Source organism: Archocentrus centrarchus, unplaced genomic scaffold, assembly GCF_007364275.1.
Source record: "Archocentrus centrarchus isolate MPI-CPG fArcCen1 unplaced genomic scaffold, fArcCen1 scaffold_108_ctg1, whole genome shotgun sequence".
Classification (NCBI taxonomy): Eukaryota; Metazoa; Chordata; class Actinopteri; order Cichliformes; family Cichlidae; genus Archocentrus; species Archocentrus centrarchus.
In genome coordinates this window covers 175,500-201,268 of record NW_022060154.1, presented here as the reverse complement: position 1 = coordinate 201,268, position 25,769 = coordinate 175,500, and the positions used below count along the sequence as shown (strand labels likewise).

Here is a 25,769-nt window from a genome sequence, read left to right as displayed (position 1 = left end):
CTCACGGGCACAGTGAAGTCCATATTAAGTACACTAATCTTCTAAGTTTAACATCCCAGGTTAAATTGAGGTTATGAGGTCATGTTGGAATGCCTGAAGTCTCTTTAGTGCTGTAAAGTTTTTTGTCCGCTTTGTCTTTTACATGAAATGTTGCATGTATTAATCAACTTCAGCTCTCCTTTCATATCATATTCAGATCCTTACGGTAAAAAAAATTCACAACTGTAGTTTTTGATCCATTTTCCCACTTAAAACTGGCAGCAGCAGCACCATCTAGTGGTCATTTTAATAAACATCTCGGGATTTTCAGTCCAGTCTACATTACGGCCGCACCGTGTCGCGGTGGTTAGAAGCCAGAGGGTCCTGGGTTTGAACCCATCAGCCTCTCTGTGAGGAGTTGTGTGTTCTTCCCGTGTCTGCGTGGATTCAAGTCCAGCTAAGTTTGGACAGCTTTTTCCCCCCATAATAAATGAAATCATCATTTAAAAACTGCATTTCATATTTACTCAGGTTATATTTGTCTAACATTAAAATCTCGAGGGCTTGGAGCCACAGGGGCGTGAGTGACATTTTGGTCAAAATTGAGATATAAATATATCAAATGAAAGCTCTTGGTGTGCTCTATCTACTATCTAAAATTACAGAAGTAAAATATTAATAGAAATAAAGTTATTCAACAAAAACCAAAAGGCTTAAATCTGAATGCACAGAAGAGGAGAACAAACAGGTGGAGGTAATGATGATGTGATGGCTATTTGTTATACTGCTAATCAATAAGAGCAATTACAATAAAAGCTTAATCCGTCTAGTCTTTTTTAGTTTTAGCAGCTTACACCTCAGTGCTGTCTACTTTTATCCGTTTGATCCCCAGTTCCAGTGCTCCAGTGGCAAGATACTGAACCCCATTAGTGTGTGTGTGTGTGTGTGTGTGTGAGTGAGAGAGAGAGAGAGATCAGTGCTTAAAGTGGATAAGAACAAAGGGCTGTATGAATTTGTGTGAGTGGCTAAATAAGGCTTGTAAGTGCTTTGTGTGCTGGGGAATAACAGAAAATCACAACATACAATACTCTGACAAGCAAGTTAGTGTTGCCAGTTGGCTGTAATCATAAATAGTCAGCCTGCTAAAACAACAATTACTTAGCAGTATGTTATTGTTACAAACATGTTATTATTATTATTCTTTATTACAAATATACACACATGCAAAACATCTTCAGAGCAGAGTGAGATGATTCATCTCGAGGCCCTGCAGCAGGCAGGGTATTTTTGCTGGATACTGTAAAAAGAACTCTATTCAGAGACAAGGCAACACCTGCCATATGCAGCACACCCTGCTGGGCAAATACAAATTTACCATTATGTTATTATTCCAATGAGTCAGCGCTCTGTCCCATTTACCCCAGGTACTGCCACAAAAACACTGAGCTCACTTACAGTAGAAGTGGTTGAAAAGGTGAAAGAAGTGTTTGTTGCTTGTACATGGAATAACTGGGCGGTGACCCCCCCCAGAATGACAGAAGGCTGAATGAAGCTTCACAGGTTTTAAATTTAAGATTCACAGAGTCATAAGAGGAGCTGGGGCTGAGTCAAAATACACTGCAGGATGTACAAAGAAGGAATAACACAACCGTTTGGAGTCATTCATTCTATTTTTTTAGTCTTTTTAATGAAACTAGTAACAATGACACCAACAAAAACTACAGAATATAACCTGTCTTATCCTTTTTTTTGCTGACTGAATAAAACATGTCTACATCAGAAATATGTACAGCTTTGAAAGTGAATTCTCCTCTTTGTTATGCAGCAGGTGATAATATGTTTGAAAGAGGCACAGCCCCCATAAACAGCATCAGTGACACAAAACAAGCGCACAAATGAATGCAGTCAAAGCTGGAAATAAAGAAAACTGTAATGGCTACAGCAAGGATATTCCTGCGGAGCCCCTGTAGTCCCATAAGGTGAGTATTTATTATTATTTTAAGTATTTATAATATTATTTTATTCTGTGCAGCCATGTTTATATTTGTGAGCAAGTCATCTGTGCAAATGAGTTATTCATCTGGACAAAAGAAATATTTACTTCTACAAACGAGTTTGTCGTCTGTTTATGAAAGTTATTCACATGTGTGAAGGAGTTATTTGTCAGTGCGAAAAAAAGTTGTTCACCGGTGTGAGCAGGTCATACAGGTTATATGATTTATGTTAGCAAGTTGCTCATTTTTGCCAACAGGTTATTTATATTCAACAAGCTTTTACCTTTAAAAACAGGCCAAGGCCCAGATAAGTAGCACTCTTGCACAGATAAATAACTAATTTGCATACATGAATAACTCATTCACACAGATAAATAATGTGTTCACACAGAAACATCACCTCAGGGTACTTCACGGGCTCCATATATTTCTTCTGAGGTTACAAGCATAAAACAGGCAAAAGGTTCATCGTACTTGTTCCACAGAGACGATGCACTGCACGGTCTTCTGGAAGATGATGAGTGACTTAACAGAGAAAAAAACAGAACACTAAAACCAGCCAACATGATAAACTGAGGGCATTCTTTACAAATCAAGCTTCTGTGTGCTGCTAGTGCTCCTGTGGTCTTATATAATAGTTACTGGCTCACTGAAGAAAGTATATTTTACAGTTGGTAGTTGGCTTTTTGGACAGTTTCTTTTAAATACTACCTACTTCTTTCTCATCCAGCAAATTTAGGCCATCTTTCATGTCCAGTAAGGCCACAGTAGTCATCCAATAATATTGAAATTGCATATAAAATGTCTATAGTACATATAGTACATGTTTTTACTGTTTTCTTTCTATTCTTTATGCAGTAAGCGAAGGGCAATTTTAATCTTTGAGTAGTTCTTGCCATAACATGGATTACTATCAGCTCCAACAACACCGCAGCAAGAAATTCCACAGTTAAACTGAGTAAAATATTTAGTTCCTGAAATTCACTGTGGCCTGAAGAACCTGCTTATTAACCTTTAAGTTTGTATGAGGATCTCCCCTCGAACATAGTAACTAGCCTGCTGCATCATTTTTACACTTTGAACTCAGCCCTCCTTAGGCTGATATTTTTTATTTCCATCAAATGATGTAACATTGTTCCATTCATAACACATTACCAAGACCATATGTTCAGTTTATTACACAATCAAACTTTGGTAAACTAAGCTTATCCAAATCAGGGTCTTAAGTTCCACTCAGAAAAGCATGTTCTCCAGTTCCTTGCAGTCTATATTTAACCATTTAACAGGTGTGAGCACCCTGAACTGGACCAGCAGTTAAAAGAAATGGATGCATAGATGGAGCAGGTGTGATAATACGGTACCCTCAATTACTGTCACATCTGCCTTTGTAGGTGGATCATTTCTGCCCGGAAATGTTCGAATGACTCAGCGGATATGTTTTCACACGGGTGGTTTGTTAAAACTGATCCCTCTACATGCTGACACTTTTTAAGCACAACAGTTACACTGCTTTGCCTCTGTTGGACGAATGGCTCTAACACTGTGGAACGGGAACGAATGGAAACAAAGTGCTTATTCTGACTGAGTGAGTAGAGAAGATGGATGACTGATATGGATTTGAAAAAGGAAAATAACCCACAAATATTTCAACCTGCAGGAGAAGCATCTCCCCTCTACTTTAACTTTTTTTTGGAACCTGGCTTCATGAATCATATCCACCAGCATCCATCCCCATGATAAGATCTACAGCAGACTACAGTGAACCACACTGACGGTACCATCTAGGAATGTAAACGAAGAATCCCAGCAATAATTTCCCTAAACAAAAATATATTACAAGACATACGATGACAATTAACAAATAGAACAATAAAGTAATAACACATATATATATTAAAAATATATTAGGACAGGAAACAAGACAAAAAAAAAAAAAAATCACATTACCATGGTGTAGCCACTTCCCTGTGGGCATGCCACAATATTAACTCTTCAAATCTTATTGACTAATATAGAAAACTGTTTTTTTTTTGTGCCATTAATATTCTTCTAAAGTAACAAATTGCTCTTCTTTTTTTTTATTATTTCTTAATGATGCCTGCTTCTGGTTGCTGGATTCCCGCGGTTCCTTTTCTGTGCTCGTTTTTGAGTTCTCACTGCAGCGCAGGGAAAACAAAACAATGAGGAATTATTATCAAAAAATAACACATTTGTCAGTACATGTCCGCAAGATATTTCTTCTGGAAACTACATGAGTAATAGGGTGTCTATGAAGAGCAAGCTCACCATCAATGCACTTCACTTGGGGCTCCTCCCACTGTCCGTCTGGTTGACAGCGCACCAGCGGTGGATGCCGCTGTCTAAATCCCGGGTTGCACTGATAACGGGTGATGGAGCTGACAGGGTACACCGCCCTCCGTTTGCCAAACATGCGAGCGTTGGCCACCTCCGGTGGGGCACCACAGGACACTGAAGACAGTACCAGAGGCCACAGGACATCATATCAAACAATGTTTCCTGGATTAAATATTTTCAGTAAAAACCTGTAAGCACTGCTATACCAGTGATTCAGGCTGATTGTTTTCACATGTGAGCAAACCAGATGTCAGATCTGGGAATATGTGGTTCTGGATCTACAGGAAAATTTAAAAAATCGCTTACATGGAACTTAACTTAAATGTCTGACAGAATTAAGCAGGCTGAACGATCTCAAAAAGCAACACATGATGCCACAATCTAAATAAACAACTGAGAAACAAAGTCACTGACATCTGTCAGTCTGAAAGGGTTACAAAGCCATTTCTAAGGCTTTGGGACTCCAGTGAACCACCGTGAGAGCCATTATCCAAAAATGGAGAAAACTTGGAACGGTGGTGAACCTTCCCAGGAGAGGCCAGCCTACCAAAATGACTCCAAGACTGATGACTCTTCCAGGAGGTCACAGAAGAACCCAGAACAACATGTAAAGAACTGAGTTCATGGTTCAACAATTAAAAAAAAGAAGACTGGGCAAAAATGGCATCCATGGGAGAAAATCACTGCTGACCAAAAAGAACACAAACACTCATCTCACATTTGCCAAAAAACATCTTGATGATTCCCAAAACCTTTGGGGAAATCTTCTGTAGACTGATAAGATAAAAGTTGAACTTTTTGGAAGTTTTGAGTCCGTAAAACTAACACAGCATTTCATAAAAAGAACATCAGACCAAGAGTCAAAGATGGTGGTGATAGTGTGATGGTCTGGGCCTGCTTTGCTGCTTCGGGACAGCTTGCTTTAATTGGTTATGCAGCAGGACAATGATCCAAAACACACCAACAAGTCCACCTCTGAATGGCTCAAAAAAATGAAGGTTTTGGAGAGGTCTAGTCAAAGTCTGAATTTAAATCTGATTGAGATGCTTTGGCACGGCCTTAAACAGGCCGGTCATGCTCAAAAACCCTCCAGTGTGGCTGAATTCAAACAACTCTACAAAGAAGAGCAGGACAAAATTCCTCCAGAGCAATGTGAAAAACTCATTGCCAGTTATCACAACTGCTTGACTGCGGTTCTTTTTGCCAAGGGTGGCACATCCAGTTATTAGGTTTAGGGGCAATTACTTTTTCACACAGGAAAGGTTATCCAGGTAGGTTTGGATAAATCTTTTCCCTTAATGAATGAAATCATCATTTAAAAGCTGCATTTTCTCAGGTTTCTCAGGTATTTCAAATCCATTTTCAGGCCTGAATGTTGTTTTCAGTATTCATATTCAAATGAATGTGTTAAAGAGCAACAACAAGCAAGTCAAACTGAAAGAAACTTAGGAAGACTGAGCAGTTTTGGAGGAAATTGTGTAAGATGTTTATTGTTTGACTGCTGCACGCTTGACATTGTTGTTCCTAAATATAGCAATTTAGGATCTCGAAGTGATCACCGTCTTTCCAAAAAATGCCTTTTTCATTGTGAAATTAAATTAGTATGACTTTCCCAAGGAAGAAAGCAGAAAACAAGAACAAATCGTTTCTTTTTGCAGACCAGCAGCCAAACACCAACACGTTTGTTTTGTTGCACCGTTTCCCACAAGACTTTCTTCCACAGAGCCAAGTATGAGTCACACTGTAGGAAGCTGGATTTTCAGCAAGTCTCATGAAAAAGATGAGTTTATTCCATGTATAAAGGGCAATGCTAAGGAGTCAAACCACTCAAATGTTTATCTTGTATTGATAACCAGACCAAACATCTTGTGACCACAGTTTCTACAAGAGCAAAGGTCATATTGATGTTCATGTGGCTATGCTGTTTCATAATATTATGTGTAAATATTTTGGTTCAGGCTCACAAATGGGTGCAGAAATGATCATTTCTGGTTCTTGATTGAAGGACAGGTCTTTTCCTCCATACCAGCAAACAGAAGAAGTGGTGCCCACAAAGCAGCCAATCAGGAGAAATGTACCATTAAGGGAGGGTGCCATTGAAGGGACCGGAGCTAAAACGACTTGTTTCAGTAAATGGATGAACTGAGGGGGTTCCTTAAATGACCGGTACAAAAATAATTTCACATACATCACTTTTTCTTTTTATACTGTGATGTATGCAAAGCTATTTTAGTATAGACTAAGAATAAAAATATATCAAGCTTAAGAGGTCTACTTTAACAGCTTTAAAAGGTGATATTGTCATGTGCTGTGAGTCTGCCAGTGTGTTTCTGCTCTCTAGTGATTCAAAATCTGCCTACGGAGCTCTAAAGGTTTTGTTAAGCCGTCATACTTGAGCCTTTCTTGCAGGTGAAAGGTAGACGATAGCTGCAGGGGACGTCATTCCATTGGCCGTTGGAATGCCAGATCATCACCACACAGTGTTCTTCAGAGCTGACGTAGTTATCTGGCTGGTTTGGCCTCCAGTTCTCATATTGCTGAAGAGACGAGAGAAAAGAGGTAAATCTCAGAATGTAAAAGAAGTCAATTCATCAGTGAAACATGACATTCTGTCTGCCACACCTCTCGCCATAACAAAATTACCTTTTAATTTAACAGCTTCCTGCTTACAGCTGTGTTATACACCCTGACATAGATGCATGTAAACATCTGCTCTGATACACATGCCAACAACTCCTTGTGCACTACTTGCTGTGTGGAATAAAGCTGAATATTTGATTCCCTTTGTGAGATCAGTATGAAACCGAGACAAACACAAATGATCTACTTACAAATATACACAACAATAAATAAAAACATTAATAACTTAAAACACACACATGCTTCTTTGACTCAGGAAAATGTTTTCTGTATTGCCTTTTTAACATGTTGGAATGGTGGGAATCTCACCATCATGGAATCTCACCTTTCCATGATGGTGGGATTTGACTGCAGACATTCCGAACATGTATGACCAAAATCATCTGACCTAAACCTTTACAGGAAGGCACGCTCTGATTACTGTCACTGCTCTTCTTTTCACCTTCTTGCATAAAAGCAGTGCTGTTTGCAATCTAAACACCTGGTTCTAAGGCCAGTCTCTGTGTGTGTGCGCGTGCGTGTGTGTGTGTGTGTGTGTGTGTGTGTGTGTGTGCTCGCTCACACATGCGTGCACGCTACTGCACCTGTTTGGTATTTTTATGTCTCTGAATGAACCCACTTGAGCTGAGGTGGGTGGAGTGGTGCAGCTCAGATAGTGTTTGTGTCGATCAGGTGGAGCAGTGCTATTCTGGTACTTGTTTTGTTTTTGGATGTTACATTTACACTCTCACCTGCTCAGACAGCTTTTTATAACAAGTGGAAACAGAACAGCATTTTTCATTACTTTAGTTGGCAGATGCGCATGAGCTCACCAAAACTTTATATGCATGTTGAGCTTTAGTATCCATTTACTAAAAGCTTAAAGGTAAATAAGAACATGCATGTGATTTTTTCACTGATGTTTCTGCAGGTGGCTGGACACTTTGGTGCTATATCTACCGTGCAGAAAACCCAAGAGGAGCTCAACTATGTGTTCATTTGGAACGTTTTGCACATCTTTGTTTAGTGACGTGGGAACCTGCATGCTCATTCTGTGTGTCTGACTGATTGGTTGTGGTTCTTTTCATTTGACTCCCTTTGTGTGTGTGTGTGTGTGTGTGTGTGTGTGTGTGTGTGTGTGTGTGTGTGTGTGTGTGTGTGTGTGTGTGTGTGTGTTTGTGCCATTATGATCCAGCAGCACCACCATCGTCTCTGGGCCAAAGCTCATTTAAAATGGATTGAGGCAAAGTAAAAAAAAACATTCTGCAGTCAGATGAATTATTTTTGGAAAATATGGACGTCACTTTCAGAGGACTAAAGAGGAAACTGACCATCTGGCTTGTTATTAGGGCTCAGTTAAACAACACCAGTCCAGCGTCCCCACTCACCAGTGGAGTGCCATCTGTCCACTGGAAGTCGTTCTCCACTGTCTTGTCATTCAGCCCGATCCACTGGTAGACTTGTGCATTTGCTGTGTAGGCAAAAGAAAGTTAAGACGACTTGATTCTCTCTCGCTGTTTGCTCCCATCTCTCACACACATCACAATAGATACTCACAGTTGACAAAGTGTTGCTCTTCCGGTGAGATGATGCTGACCAAGTGGGCGCTGAGGTCTCGGCAGCGCTGCTCAGCATTCACCCACACCTCTCTGTCAGTGAAATGTCGGTAGCAGTTCCCCTGAAATTTAGCCCAGCCGTCCTCACACGGCTGCTCCTCTGTAGCCACAACATAAATGAATCAACACTCAGTCTTGCTTCCTTCAGTTCAAAGTTTTCTGAATGCAGACTGTCCCTCGTCAAAAGGACATTAAAGGCCATTACTCACCCACAACTACAAATGAGTTGGATAAGTAAAGTGCAGCATCTTCTCTTCGCTTTTTAAATTTTCACTCTCTGTTATTGTAATTATTCACGAACTGTGAAGTGTTTCAGTTTGACATATTCAGGGCTAGAAACCTATTTTGCCCTGAGTCGGTTTGCTGTTTTGACAAAGGACAGTGTTTCCATCCTAACCTACAAAACAAAAAAACCCCTTACAGAAAGGAAAATTACACATAATCCCCACTCTGGCTGGTAGGGCCCTGCCCAACTTCCACTTTTCAGTTTACTGTAACATTCAAAGGCTTCATTCACTCATTCTGTAGCTCCACTCTGTGTAATTTAAGAGCCGGTTCAACACAAAACACCCACATTTTTCCACTTAGTCCTTGTACTATTTAGCTGTGTACTGGTAGATAACTCTGGATTTATCTGAGACATCCCTTAGTTATACTGCTATAATGCACTGAACAATTGATCTGCATTCATTATATTTAACTACTGCATGCCAAGAACTTATCTGCCTCTCCTGTAGTTTGTGCTCTCTCCTTTTGTTTGTTTTTCCTATTTTTTTCTCTATGCTATCCCCTCATCCCCCACACCAGTTGCAGCAGATGTCTTCCCCTCAGTGAGCCTGGTTCTGCTGGAAGTTTCTTCCTGATAAAAGGGAGTTCTTCCTCCCTCTGTCACCAAGTGCTTGCTCGTAGGGGAATCATCCAATTCTTGGGGTTCTTTTCTTAATATTATAGGGTGTTTATCTTACACCTTATAAGTGTCTAGAGATGACTGTTGTTGTGAGCTGGCACTATGTAAAGAAAATATAACTGAACATCTTTAAAACAAAACAAAGTTATAAGGATAATCCACAGGAACAAGCATGGACTCTTGATTGAGATGAGTGTATGAAGGTATAGCAAAATTAATCTTAACTCAAGATCTGCTGAGTAGCCCTTTTGAGAACAGATGATGTTGCCACTGAGGATAAAAGGGAGGTGCAGCAGATTTTTTGTATTCCAAATGACTTCATTGTTTTACTTTCAAAATGTACTGCACCTAGTCTTACAAACATTATACAATATGCATTTAAATGGGACATATTATTCATGACATTACCCCTCATTTACTAATATTAGGGTGGAAACATTCTTACCCTGCACAAAACAATTACTTCACATACAAAATCACCATAAGATTTATAATATGCTGCATATGTTAGTAAATCAGACTCTGTAACTCATCAGGCTCTTGCTTGCTGCCTGCAATTTGCACACCCCCATTTCTCTATGTAAGGAAACTCATTTACTGTTAGTAAATGAGGGCCACTGTTACTCTGCATAACCTGTATGGTTGTTGTACAAAGAGGTTTAGCAAAGCTTTAAGTGTTCAGTGTTTTCAGCAGTAAAAACACCGTGCCATTACTTTTTTGTGATTTGAGTGAACTGACCCTTTAGATACTTTCATGGCCATGAGCAGAAAATAGGTTCACATGGCAAACCCGAAACATCACAGATACGTCATGAACCACCAGAGCTCCTCATGACTGTATTTTCACAGAGCCACAAAAAACTGGCAGCGATGCCGTCTGCTGGTGATGTTTAGCATCACTCTTGCTTCAGTTGTTTTTGAGAGGCTGCTGTTAGTATTTATTAGCTGAAGCTGATCTCGTACCGATCTCACAGCGCTCCCCTCCGTAGCTGGGCAGGCATAAGCATTTGAAAGAGTCTACAGTCTCCACACAGGTGGCTCCATTGGCACAAGGGTCGGAATGGCACACATCTACCTCTGCAAAAAAGGGGTTGGGTAACACTACTGTTTCAGCGAGGGTTGGGGATGAAAGGTGGATCAGCAAGGTGAGGAACAATGCTCTAGTTGCTGCAATTTCATACATATATATATATATATATATATATATATATATATATATATATATATATATATATATATATATATATATATATATATATGAACATGATTTAAATTCCAGCAGGATGAAAGCAACCATATGATGGCAGACACCTCATATGGTGCAGCAGTTAGATTTAGCATGCATACATGAGCAGAGATGGCATGCTGGAACAGCAGACCAAAAACAACACATAGCCTGAAGAAGACACCTGCGATGAACATATGTGACACAAAAGTGGTAAACCCTCAGAGCAGAGATGATGCACATTTGACAAACAGCCGAACGTGAACATCTGCCACAGAAACACAGAAACCCACAGCTGGACACAGAATAAATGAACCACAAATAAATAAAATAATAAAAAAGCAAAAATATGGTCAGGACACAACAGCAGAGAGAGAAAACAGACTTTTGGTGAGACTAGTGAGTCAGATTCATGAACAGTGACTGCAGTCACAACTGGTTAAATGTGTATCAGGAACTATAACTTCAGGTGACAAGCTTATGTATAGACTGCAGACCAGCAATTTAGCACATGCAAACAACAAACAGAGAAATGTTACAGGCAAAGTCAGCTAACAGGTTTTGAGTGAAGTTGCTGTCACAGAAAGAGATGAGAAACTTACCATCACAGAAAGCAACGCCATTTTCTGCTGTGCACGCGGCATCACCACAGGGATTTGGTTCACATGGGTCAAAATGTCCTTGAAAAAAAACACACACTGATTCACACATGATGTCCTCCGTGAATGACATACACCAGCAGATGTAGCATCTTAACACAGTGTAAAATCCAAACTCTAAATACAAGAACAGGAAACCGAAGCAGAAACTCAAACTGGAAAAAAGAGTTTAAAACAAAGACAAGACACACAAAACCTATTCTAATGGAATAAAGATGAGCACAGGAACTGAGGGGAAAACACGAAGGGATCTGAAAAAAAAAAGAACTGCAGACACAAACTATATTAACACTGACCAGAAAGCTAGAACCCAGAAAACAAGAGCAAAACTCTAAAATATTAAAGGAGGCAAACTGACATCAAAACACGGCCTAACACTAGCAAGAACTGAGAGCTCAAGAATAATAAAGAAACATCATATTAACCTGAGTACAAAACTCAAAGACCAGACTAAAACTAAATAGAAAAGGGAGGTAAAATAATAAATAAAACACAAGGTATGAAATTTAACTAATAAGCTCTATAAAACAATAGCCTTTCAAAACTCAACAAAACTCAGAATCCCCGGACAAAAGCAATACACTAAAATGTTAACTGTATGTTAACTGTTCTGCTGGAATGGGAAAAGGTCATTATGAGCCCTGTCAGGCTGAGAAACATGTTGTGCAGAGTTTAGCATCAAGCCAGTTAAAATTCTGTGACACTGATCTGTTAAGCAGCAGAGGGGGTTGTTCATTTATTGTAGCTGCTTTGCTGTTAATGAAAATCACAATAGGTGCACTAGAGGGGCAACAATGAGACAACCCCCAAAACAGGAATGGTTTTACAGGAATGGAGGCCACTGACATTTTTCCCTCCTCATCTTTTCAGACAGTTTTTTCACTAGTTTTGCATTTGGCTAGGGTCACTGTCCCGACTGGTAGTATGAGGCGATACCTGGACCCTACAGAGGCCACACAGGTAGTGCAACTCCTCCAGGGTGGCACATCAATACATGTAATTTCCAGACATTTGCTCTGTCTCTCAGCACAGTCTCAAGCGAATGGAGGAGATTCCAGGAGATATGCAGTTACTCAAGGAGAGCTGGACGAGGCCGTAGAAGGTCCTTAACCCATCAGCAGGACCGGTACCTGCTCCTTTGTGCAAGTAGGAACAGAATGAGCACTGCCAGAGCTACAAAATGGCCAACAAGCCACTGGTGTGAATGTCTCTGACCAAACTATCAGAAGGACACTTTATGAAGGTGGCCCGAGGGCCCGACATCCTCTAGTGGGTCCTGTGCTCATTGCCCATCACTGTGGAGCCCAAATGGCATTTGCCAGAGAACACCAGAATTGGGAGATCCACCACTGACACCCCGTGCTTTTCACAGAGCAGGTTCACCCTGAGACGTGAAAAGGTCTGGAGAAGCTGTGGAGAACGTTATGCTGCCTGTAACATCATTCAGCATGAATGGCTTGTTGCTGGGTCAGTGATGGTCAGTGACCCTACACTGCAGTGGGTCCTGGGTTCCTCATGGACAAAGCTCAGCCTCATGTGGCGAGAGTAAGCAGGCAGTTCATGGAAGATAAAGGAACTGAGACCACTGTCATCACAATATCAATGATGCCCTGGACCAGATCTGGGAAGAGATCCCCCAGAACACCATCTGTCGTTTCATTAGGAGCATGCCCCGACGAAGTCATCAGGCATGCATATTTACGTGTGGGGGCCGTACAAACTGAGGCAAAAACTGAGTACCATTCTGAGTTGCTGCAATGAAATTTTGATGAAATGAACTAACCTGCTGCTTAATGTTTTTCACTTTAGATTTCAGGGTGTGTTTGAATTCAGCCCTCTGTAGGTTGGTAATTTTCATTTGTTTTTTTAGCAGTATATAAAAAGCTTCTCAAGTTATGTTTAATTTATCAAAACTGTGACACTATGAGTGCAGTGATTTGGTGCTTTGATGACCATCACTGTGTTAGCACAGATATGAGTAAATGTAAAAGTGAAGTCTGTCCTGCCATTGAAACTGAAAGACACAAGAATATGTTTTTAAAAGAAGATGCCAACAGTGTCAATCCAGTTATCCATTCTCTTCTGCTTATCCTGTTCAGGGTCGGGGGGTGGGGGGTGGGGGGGTGGAGCCATAGTAACAGAAATTGTTGGAGTTTTCTAAACAATGGCAAATTTAATCATGGAGAAGTTGTGCCTAAGTCACACTTGCCATAGGCAACACCCAGCAATGACCACGATTTCTGGCTAGAACCCTGACCCTAGAATTAAAACACATTACACTGACATCTTTCATTAGCATAAAGAGCTACAGATGAATAATACGTCATGCTCATTCAACACATGTCATATTCATGTCAAATGAGATGTCAAATCCATGGCAGAAAACAGAAATTATAACAAGAACATGCTTACTAACCTTCAACAGGGCCTGCTGTCAGTATGGAGGGTGGTGTAACTGCAGTGAGAGGTGCTGCCAGTCCTGCCGGGACAACCACAGGGGTCAGAGTTGCAAAGACATCACCAGGGGTGTCTGACAGTTCTGTGTTATTAGCGGCCTCCTGTGGTCCTCTGGTGCTCCCTGTCAGTGCCTGTTCACTGGTGGGATAGGCCACTGGCAGATCTCTAGAAGAAGCTCCTGAAAAAATGACACTGGCAGCAGATGAGTCAGTGTGTCCACTGCCAGAGTAAAAGCCACGGCCACTACTGCTTCCTTCTCCACTGTACTCCACTGACCCATGACCAAGCTCCATAAACAGCGTGCCAGAGACCTCTGGTGATGTGTTTTCAGATACCTTTGACGTTAGATCCTCAGACAGTAATGTAACAGTGCCTTCTTCTCCACTTGTAGAGGACTCGTATCCAGAAAGTCCCGATCCAGATCCAGAATGAAAATTTGACCTTCCAAATCCGGAAAAGTATCCACCACTTCCATCTCCAGAACTGTAGAGTAAAACCCCAGATGCCTCCTCCACTCCAGAGGACGACCCTGTCAGTTCAGTAAACCCTGAACCTACCAAAGTCACACCAGAGAAAAACTCAAAAACCCCTCCAGAGCCTGAGGCACTGATATCACCACTGAGATCTCCACTAAGGTCACCGCTGAGAATGCCTGATCCTGAAATGTCTCCAGAACCACTGAAGAGGCCTCCACCAAGCTCACTGTATTTACTAGAGGTGGTTGCATCAATCAGTCTATCATCTATCAATAAGATCTGAGCATCTCCACTCCCTGAAAGCTCTCCTGACTGTCCACTACCACTTCCAGAGGAGAATTTAGATGGGAAACCATTAAACCCGGAAAAATCTTGGCTGGTGATGAAACCAGATGACGTGGAAGAGAAGAATCCACTTTCCCCAGAGCTGTCTATGGAGGAACCACTTTCTGTAGAGCTGAAACCAGATCCAGAACAGGACACATCCCCGCTACCACTCAGCACTTCAGAGCCACCATCAGATGAAGGGAAGGTAAGGATCTCTGTGCTTCCCTCTCCAGCTTCTTGAAGTCCTCCTGAAGCTGAGCCATCTCCTGAGAGAGTACGGTCCATGCCTGAAAAAAGAACATTGATTGTAGATCCTTCTCCACTAAGACCTGATCCAGAAACATCTGCACTGCTAGGACTTGATTCTCCACTGGGTAGGTCAGTAATTGCACTACCAGCCAGATCTCCAGAGCCAGACAAGTCCCTAGTGAAAGGGAGGTCTCCAGAAGCAGAGCCTTCTCCAGAGGTAACCTGATCTCCAGAACCAGACAAGTCTCCAGAACCAGATGAATCTCCAGAGACAATGTGGTCTCCAGATATAGATGGCTCTCCAGAACCAGGTTGTTCTCCAGACCCAGACAATCCTGAGGTATTATCAACTACAGACCCAGATCCAACACCTGCTGAGCCTGAACCAGAACCTGAAGTCTCCACGTCAATGGGAGGAGAGATGGAAGGAACAGCTGAAAATAGAAATAAAAGCAGAGTTATTAGAAACAAAAAAGAATGGTTGATAGATAACAACTAATCCATCCATGATCTAATTGAAACTCACCAGGTCTTAACAAATCAGTGACTGATGTCAGGTTCAGTAGAGCCTCCTCAATATCTGTGATGTTCAGTCCAGTTTCATTTGCAATAAGTTGAATGTCAGCTGCAATAATTAGGCAATGAGAGGGAATGAAGATGATGATGATGATGACAAATCAGAGGTGTAAGGTATGACACGAAGGCCTTTGTTTTGGAGAAAGACAAATAGGATTTTTTTCAACAAATCTAAATTGCTTTTTTTTTTTAATGAGTGTCCAGGAATTTTTTTTCTATCCACTTGTGCCAAAAATTGGGAGAATAGTTTTAAAAAGTAAAGGGTCAGGGAATAGCGTTGGGTGAAGTTAGACCTCATAGGGTTAATGAATTATAAGGACATTCAGAATTAGCCTGTTAGATAGCAACAGTTGACAGTGTTTACCTCTGAAACAGTAAGCATCAAATCTTGCGTCAAGTTCAGGATAGTCAGTCTGGTTGGGGTGACTGTACACAGTGTGTACTCCCAGTTTTCCTGCTCCACACTCAGCACGTGGGTTGTTGATGGGGTAACGCACACTCCGATCTAGTAGCCAGCCTGCACGACACTTGTCAAAACCCATTTTCCAGGCTGCATAGAGATGTCCTGTAGAGGCCAGTACAGCATTCTGCTCTTGACACTTATGAACAGCCTCATCGTAATTGAAACCTTCAGCAGATCCAACATGAAAAACTTCTCCTGTGGAGCAGATGAGGGATGACAGTGAAAAACAAAATCAAAAATGTGTACATTATTATAAAGTCATAGCTATTTGGCTATTTTTATCACCTTTGAGCCCTTCAGTGTAGCAGTACACATCATATCGCTCATCTGATGGCCTCAGACCATAGGATCGAACCCCGGGCTGATCTCCCAGATCTCCAGCACACCTTTCTCGAGGGAAAATAACTGGATACCTACACAAGTACAAACAATATGCTATAAAACCTTGCTTCAGATAGGAATCTCTTCACTTTTTCACAAGTGCTGTGAAAATACATTCTAGATTTACCTTACGGTCTGATCCAGAAGCCAACCTGCATCACACTGCTGGTATCCAGCTTCATACGCTGCCTGCAGCTGCTGTGGAGCGGCGATGGAGCCTCCGGCACTCTGGCAGGCTAACTGGGCCTCAACAAAAGTGAAAGCATAGCGGCCAGCAGCTGAGCGGTAATGGAAAACCACACCTGTATAGGAAACAGGAGAAATTCCTGTGGGGGTGGAATAATTTTTACTTATTGGGAACGTCGTTGTTAGGGAATCTTACTGATCCTCCTTTGGTTATTATAACATGCATCAGAAGTTCAGTCACTGACCAGTTGGAGGTATCACAAAGCCTTTGCTTGGTTCCCTGTTTACATCCGGCTGTGCTGTGGCCAGCTCTATCAGGTCAGTGATGAGCTCAGTGACGTTTGGTGGCTCAGGCAGCTCTGTGGGGCTTTTTGTGTAGGTGAAGTCTACATTAGTAGGCTGCATAGTCTCCACCTGTCCACCGGCCTCACTCTCTGTGGTCGTCCTCTTGAAGAACACCTCTGGGTTCTGCGTCACTGTGGAAACACTCAGCACACCACTTCCTTCCTCTGTGATCCCTGAACCTTCTTCATCAGGAGACTCTGAAGGTGACAGAGGAAACGGGTTACCTTGCTAGTTCAAAGCTGGCCTTTTTTTAAGTGTCATATGTAGGAGTGGACTGCAAGTGTCAGCTAATAACTGGAGCATTAGTTCATTGGTTCATCATTCAATGTACTGTACCATCGGTGGCTCAATGTTCTTCAGTACATATATGGACAAAAGTGCTGGGCCACCTACACATTAGACCTAAAGGAGCTCCTCAGCCATGGAAGCCCATGCAATGAAGCTCCCAGCGCATAGTTTTTGTGCTGATGTTAATGCCAGAAGAGGTTTGGAAGCCCGCTGGAACAATTACTGAGTCAGCAGAGCGTTGGCAATGTGTTTTCACCATGCACCTCAGCACTCAGCAACCCCACTCTGTAATTTAAGTGGTCTGCCACTTTGCGGGTGAGTTGCTGTGTTTCCTGAACACTAAAATACTAAAAGCACCTGACTTCAAAGATTAAGAAGTATGGCCCAATACTTTTGTCCATTTAGTATATACAAGTACATGTCAGATGTGTACTTTTCAGTATTATTCTGTTGATTTCCCACAACCAGCTCCAATGCTTGGTATTATTGCCTATTCATATTCATTCTTTGTGTATGTCTCTTTTTACACTTGGTGAAAATATAGGTCTATCTTTTTTTACTGCAGAACAAAGAAATTCACCTTGGTTAGTGACTTCAGCAAATTTTGTAGACAGCCATAAAAATCAAAATTCTCCACTGTGTACCACCAAAGGGCTTTGCCACCAAGGGGGTCCCCCTTTAGCGACTTTTAAGACAGCCACCAGCACAGCAGAAGTTACTGAGGTATTGAGGCGGGGTGTTAAAAATATTTCTTCCTGTAAAGTGAGGAATGATGGAAAAAGTTTGAGACCCTCTAGTCTAAATGATGGCCTACCCGTATAACAGAAGGCATCATAGCGAGACTCAGGAAAAGGGTATCCTGTCTGATTTGTGTGAAGATAAACAGTTCGCACCCCCAGCAGCCCCCCTCCACACTGTGGCCGACGAATGTTAATGGGATAGCGGACGCTCCTGTCTCCAAGCCAGCCAGCGTTGCAGACATCCATCCCTCCCTGCCAGGCCAGGTACAGCTGACCTGTAGTGGCCAACTGAGCACCCTTATTAGAGCATGCCACCACGGCCTCAGAGAAGGTGAACTTTTCTGCAGTAGCAGTGTAGAAAACTCTGCCTGTAAAAGAGATTTGTAAAAAATTAAAGAGTAAAATAATGAAAGGATGAGTTTGAAATGTATTAAAAGTCACTGCAGTGTACCTGTCATCTTCTCAGCAAAGCAGTAAACATCATAAGTCTCATTGAGATCCCTCACTCCATAAGTCCTGACCCCGGGGAGTTCTTCTTTGTCACCATAGCAGTTCAAACGAGGACTATGGATTGGGTACCTGTGTTTAAATAAAAGAATTTGTGACTTCAAAAAGTGAAGATACCATATGTCTTTCAAAAGAAAACTAGCCTCATCTAATCTTTGCTGCTGTCCAAAAACTTAACACAAACAAATTCTTCTCTTTTCCACATTATCCTTGTGTGTTTGCCTTCTGACTTTGACTTTCAGACTACAGTCCTGGATGTTTGAGGCGTGTGTTTAAACCTTTGTTGACAACAGTGAAAAATCGCATTCGTACATCACTGTGTACGACGCGCCATGCATCAATCTTTTTGAATGGAAAATCCCCCACCAGCAATCAGCCGATCATGCTGAATGAGCGCATGAACATATATCCAGAGAGCAAGGTTGTTGTATTGAAAGATTTGGCCATGGGCTCTGGCGTAGTAGTATGCTTTGTAAGGTGATGCTGTTCTTGTGCCATAGTTTTCTGCTTGAACCAATACCAATAGGCTGCTATCAGCACCAGACAATCCAACATCAACAATCGCAATAATAGTTCAATTTAAATGACAATTTAAAATAGATCCTGTGGTATGACCGATACAAATCAGAAACTTGTTTTGGACACTATGGATCTGTGTGTCCTGCTCTAAAGACGAGAGGGATCATCAGGTGTATTACAGATCCAGGATGATACAGGGACGTGTTAGTGCACACAGTCAGGATAACATCCATATCTGTGAAGGCACCATTCAGCTGCACCCTTTAGGGGTCACTACAGTGGATCATCTGCCTCCATCTCACCCTATCCTGAGCATCCTCCTCTGTCCCACTAACCCTCTGCATGTTCTCCTTCACTACAGGCATGAACCTCCTCTATGGTTTTCCTTTTCTTCTCCTGCCTGACAGTTCTATATTCAGCCTTCTTTGTCCAATATATCCACCACCCCTCATCTGCACATGTCCAAATCATCTCAGCCTTGCCTCTCAAACTTTGTCTCCAAACTGCTCAACCTGAGCTGTCCCTCTGCTGTACTCATTTCTGATCCTGTCCATCTTCCTCGCTCCCAGTGACAATCTTAGCATGTTCAGCTTTGCCACCTTCAGCTCATCCTCCAGTCTTTTTGTCAGTGCTGCCATTTCCAAACCATACATCATAGCAGGTCTCACTACCATCTTATAAACCTTCCCTTTCACTCTTGCTGCTATCCTGCTGTCACGAATCATCCCTACATACATGTACAACATCAGAGTGTCTGTCGAGCAGAGTACAAAGTCTTGTTAGATGGATGATTTGAAAATTATGGCATTTTGTTTTTATTTACATTTTACATAATGTCCCAACTTTTGTAGAGATCAATGAGATGTTACATGTCAAATTTTGTACATTGCACATTGACCCATATGATCTGTTAAAGGTGCCACAATTTTAAGATGTACAGTGCTCAACAAATTTATTAGACCGCCACCAAATGTATGGTTTATGCCACATTTTTAGTTTTAAACAAATTTTTGGCAGTTTTCTAAATTTTTTTGTTTTTTGCTTTTTAATGACAGGTGGTCTAATAAATTTGTCAAACAATGAGTTTAGGAAATAATAGTAAAGAGTTGCTGCAGCCGCTAATATAAGAGACTGACCTGACTGTGCGATCGGCGAGCCAGCCAGCGTCACACTGGTGGAAACCGTCATCATACGCTGCTTGGAGCTGCTCAGGTGAAGCCATTACTGCACTATTCTGGGTGCACGCTGCATTTGCTTTTTCAAAAGTCAAACTGTAGCGTCCCATAATTGCCCTGTAGTGGAACACAATGCCTGGAGAGACAAATAAGTTGTATAAAAATAAGAAAGACTGATTGTGTGATGTGACCAAAAAAAATATCATCATCATCATCATCATCATACTCAGTATGTTTGTTCCTCCTCCTCCGACTGGTTCAATCTTGATAAAACTTACCAAGATTCATAACATCTATATGGAGATTGATTAAAATATTTACTTTGAATAAAAAGTACTGTTTCTTTTCTGTGTATTTGTATATAAAAACTGCGTGATCGAGGCCAGTTTGTGAACATACTCTGTTTTTACTCAAGCAAATCGCACGTAATGTTTGCATGTTAATATGCATGTTACACATAACTTTTAAACAGTCACCAGAGAATTTAAGTATTAGGCAACAATACCACTATCAGATTTTTTTTTTTTAAATCAAAAGAATATTTATTTCTATTCTGATCTCTTGTATCCACTCCAGCTACCTCACAGACTCTATGTGTCACTTCTAGTTCATTTACATACCTTGAACCTGGACATGGACGATGTCGTAACTGTCCTCGATATCACGCTGAACCTCACAGCGATACACTCCTGTGTCACTGGAACGCAGCTCAGATATCCTGATGCTGGCATCTGTTGGGCTCCCAGGATAAGCCAGCAGCTGAACTCTGTCCTTGTAGTTCTCAGTGATACGCACCCTTCCCTCCAAGGCAACAAGGATGGTTGTGACGTTTTCTTTGGTGACAAAGCTCCATTTGATGCGGTGAGACAGGGGGGCAATGGTGGGAGCTCCAGGGTCTTCAACAGTGTGATCCTACATAAGAGGGAACATTTTCACAATCAGTTTGTTTCCTGGGTTTTCAGATATAATAAAGTAATATGACTTATGTTGGCACTCCATCAAAACCCCTGCTACTTTATTAGCTCACAATATTCCAAAACCTTGTAACACAAAATGTTGTTTTGTTGTCAACTCTGCTGAGTATTATTGTATTCTGTGTTGTGGTTAACGCATTCGCCTTACACATGAAAGAGGGAGGAGACACCAGCCCAATCTATCCCAGCTGCCACTGGGTGAGAGTCAATGGTAAATTGCTAACACTGATATAAGTCTATAAACTAATGATGTCACAGTGGCTATATGTCCCTCTTTTACATACAGTCTATTTATAAAGTGGCACACAAATCAAATGTGTAGTCTGTAATGACACACCTCGAAGTAACACGGTAAAAGAAGCGTTCCCCCCAGCAGAGGATGCTGTGGCTCTTCCAGAGGAACGACCACACTCAGTACATCGTCTGGGTCTGTGAAGGACAGAAATACACACAATACAAAGAAAGACAACAACACACAAATTCCATCTGATCATAAAATATACTTGCAGGGATTAAAAAGATGTTGGATGTCTGATTGATGAGGAAACTCACTCCTTACCCATAAATGACTGCTCCTCAAAAAGATAATCAAATGTTGCTGAGATGACAGTCAGACCCAAAGACAACAGCACTGTCCACCTGAACATATTTTCCTGAAAATTAAAAAAGGAAAATTAGGAATTCAATTATGGTTCAAATTCATCATCATCGTGCCATCTAACCCGTTTTTCCCTGTAGGTCTTATTTCCAACCAACCCTTGCAGCAATCTGTCGTCAAATTACCTTATTGAATATGAAAAGGTTGATGATTAGACGTAACAGCAATGTTTTCACCATTTATTAACAGTGTGTGTTCTTTGAAGTCCCCTGTTGAAATCTGATCCACAAATCGCAGATTTCTGTCAAATATCAAAGAGATCAAAACTAAAATCTCTGAGACTGTCAATAAACTCACTGAAATGCAGCCACAAAGTTGCATCCATTCATTCAGTTTGAGATTGATTCACTAATTTTATTACTGTGTCACAAAGTGGTTCCTGGTCACCTGACCCAGCCCCATCTATGAGCTTTATAAAAAGGAGAGTTTGACATCTAATCTTAAAAGCAGAGACAGTGTCTCTGAAATCAGAACTGGAAGATGATTCCTGTTGGAAGTTTGTTAACATGGAGCACTTCGGTCAGAGAGGGTCTTTTCAGTTTTATTCACATACGCACATTGGCTCATTAAATACAGACATAAAAGGTTTCCACAGCAAGAGGCCAAAATGTAACAAGTCCAGAAAGCATGCAGGATTGTCTGCATTAGTTCCAGTTCGCGGAGCCTCATCTGTGACATAGTCACATTGCTCAACTGAGTTGCGGCAGGTTTCAGTTGTATACAATATGGTGAAGTAAAAAAAAGAAAATTTAACTTGAACTGTTGAAGGATAGGTCAAAATTCAAATGTGTCATGAATTAGCATGTTGCCTGTTATATTCCATGTTAGAGGAGCCTGACACTGCAGAAACCACAAGTGCGGTACTATGAGGATATAGATTCTGATGATTTATTTGAATGAGAGGAGAAAGATTTCAAATTCTGAACTTCTTTTGTCTCTGATGATGAGACATCTCTAAATAATAAAAACTAAACTGAAACAAGAAAAATCACTCTGTAAATTAAATGTAACTAATCAGAACTAATGATAAAAATTCAAGATGAAAAAAAATATCATGAATAAATACATAGCTGTATGGCTTACATTCTAAGTCATGTAATTTTGTACTTAAAATCTGCCAGCAAAAGAGAAACTTTCTTTAAACTCCTCAAAAGCCAGAGGTTTGGTGTTTGGACTAAGTGACAGCTCATTAGCAGCTGAGTGTGAGGTGAGTGGTGCTGGTGGCCAGTTCCACACTGCACTCATTCAGCCACTGTGGTAAGGTCCACGCCCAGAGAGATTGGGGCCCATAAGACCAGATCTGTTCCCCCTGAAACACGTATTATGGCAGCTCTGACGACACCAGGGCTGTGTAAACAGCACAGTGTATATTCCAGAGTCCGCCCTTTCCATCACATCACACTGCTCACATTCAGTCAGGAGACTAGGACAAGGGTGAGACATGATGGAAGGAGGCCAGATAGGGCTTTGATCCTCACCTGGACAACTATTTTTTTTTAAATCATTTCTTTCCATGAGGGGAAATGTCTCGTGTGACAGACCAGGTTTAAAAACTTCATGTTTGGTAAATGTGAGGATTGTGGTGTAATCTTAGCTCAACCATGGGAGGAAATTACAGTGAGAGATAAGGTGGCCCTTTTCTAGGAAAAACTATATTTTACTCTTCAGTGAATTAGGTAATGTTCAATGTTAAAATATAGACAGAAAGTTCTGATTCAAATCATAGATGCATCTCTAAATTTCCTCATATCCCCCACAGTGGTTTGGTGCACTACCTACCCTTCGCTGACTGCTTTATAAAGGTGAGCTTAACGGCTACAGTTGAATGGTCAATAAAAAAAAAAAAGGAAATACTCTCTTTCCCAATCATGTTTCCTTGGCCATAAACACTTAAATGCTAATTCTAAAGGATGACATAGAGCTTCAGACAGTACTAATCCTTAGGATATCTTTCCACAGTTAAACTCATCAGAACTCCAACTTTTCTGATTTCCATAATTATGGACTAATGCTTATAAATGTTTTTTAGTTGTTTATGTCAGAACTGGTTAAATGTTTAACTAAATGTGACCCAGAGATACTGAGGGTCAAGCAAAATAAAAAATTTTTAAAAAAATCTTCCTTTACGTGTAGTACTAGAGTACTAATCTAATCTCTTAGCTCCAGAAGGTGCAGTAGAGTTTAACTTATCTGAGTTTTCACTCTAAAATGAATCTAATGTCACAGTTATAGTTAATGATGTTGACAGTGGGTTAGATTAAAGCCTACATGTACCCATTCTTCTCCAGAAAATATACCAGAAGAAATATGTGCAATAAAGAAATTTACTCACCTGTTCTAGAAACACCGTCACACCTGTGGCTGTCAAGTTCTTTGGCCCTGGTGGATTTCTTCAGTTCAGGTGAGCTCCAAGTTTCCAGGTTGAGAGTTAAAAAGCAGAAGCAGAGAGCTCAGGATGCTCAGCTGTGTGCAGAGCCTGGAACTGGGTCTGGCTGTCAAACCTCAGAGGAACATGCCGCCATCAAGTTGCTCACAGTGAAATATGAAGAGTTCTAATACCTGCTTTCAAAATAAGAGCAGATGGAGACTTAAACTATTTGTCAGAGGCAGGGTTGATGCTGAAGATGAAGATAATTCTGTAGGAGCCAGGGAAAACCTCTTGTACAAGGATTTACCTCTGAAACTCCCAGCTTAGTTATCATCACACATTTTACAACACACAACTTTTACACTAATCAGTGGAGTTCATTATGAATTTAAATATGCAGAAATATGAGAAATTTGTGTGATGGTAGATTAAAACCTTTGACCTATCTCACATGGCTTTGACTCAATGAGTATATGTCCTTAAGTTGCCATCATATCTTAAAATTGTATACACAATTACACGTTACTATTAAACAATGCATAGTTTGTCAAATTTCATTCAGGGGGTCAAATAGCCTATTTTAGTTCCTGTAGAGTTTTTCACAATTTATCTTACCTAAACTTTATTGTATGTTTTAGAACTCAACTTTGTTTTTGATTATTTGGAAATTTGTGTCTATACTATATATTATCATATTTTATCTGGTATATCACTCATAATCTGTGGATGTGATGCAGATTTTTTTTTCTGTAGCAAGAAAATAAAAAAATGTGTCATAGTTACAAAGATAAAATAGGAACATCTCATGCTTTTATTTTGAAGAAAACAGATTTTTCTTGGATTCCCGACTCATTTCATGGGTGTGTAGAAGGGGGAAAAAAAGGGTGGAGCTGGGAGCTGGGTATGCAGCATCCCACCTACTTGGTAGAAATGAGGTAATCATCTTCAGCTAACATTAATAATCAGACTTGTTCACTTTAAGCAGTGCCTCACAGATGAGCTGCAAATAAAATGTGTGGGTATTTCTGAGTCAAATACCTCCTCTTATGTGGACTACTAAAACTAAGAAAACAAAAAGAATCTTTCACAGAATATGACTAAAACAACAACAACAACAAACTTTTCATCAAATTAAGGGATTAATACAGATTTTGGCCAAACTGCAACAGATTTCACACCGGTCTCTGCTTTGTTGTCTTGATGTCAAATCTGGACTCATTGATGGACCCTGCCATCAGGCCTCAGCCCCCAATTTCACTCCTGGAAAAACAAAAAAGGGGCCGCCAAACTCGTGACAACGCTGCTCTTTCAGTGCTCGTAGGGCAGGAAACAGAAATTACAGCACATTCACATGGCTGAAGTGTTGGTGCAACTGATACAAACAAACCCTCCTTCACTAATGTAACAAAATGATGAGAATAATTCTCTATTTCCTGCAGTACACATTTAAATCATAATTTTTAACCTTTTTTTTTTTTTACTCAGCTTTGCTTGTTTTCGCACTCCTTGGCCTTATGAATTCTCTGATGGGAGTCTGATAGGATGCAGAAATAAGAGCAATAGCCTCGCTGGATTTAAATCTGAATAGTGTATTGTAACCAGACTGCCTGGACCTAGCTTCAAAGAGGAGGGGGACGAAGCCCTGCTTGCTCCTGTATGGCCAGAGTGTCAGCAATTGTGTCCCAAATTTCCTCCACAATGTTTAGAGTTTTCCACTTTTAGGCTA

General features: G+C 40.9%; 1 protein-coding gene across 1 annotated transcript; it reads right to left on the bottom strand.

The window, feature by feature from the left end:
• Positions 1-1,718: 1,718 nt before the first annotated feature.
• LOC115775360 (aggrecan core protein-like) lies at positions 1,719-21,664 on the bottom strand. The gene is made up of 19 exons (XM_030722893.1): positions 21,577-21,664; positions 21,355-21,446; positions 20,664-20,955; positions 20,005-20,179; positions 18,294-18,421; positions 17,917-18,210; positions 16,715-17,011; positions 16,411-16,585; positions 16,188-16,315; positions 15,804-16,097; positions 15,390-15,488; positions 13,771-15,297; positions 11,298-11,375; positions 10,434-10,547; positions 8,505-8,663; positions 8,336-8,418; positions 6,721-6,865; positions 4,260-4,442; positions 1,719-4,129 (listed from the first exon to the last, which is right to left on the bottom strand). The coding sequence occupies exons 1-19, from the start codon at positions 21,662-21,664 to the stop codon at positions 4,062-4,064; spliced, it is 4,419 nt and encodes a 1,472-aa protein (XP_030578753.1). The 3' UTR covers positions 1,719-4,061.
• Between the last annotated feature and the right edge of the window lie 4,105 nt (positions 21,665-25,769).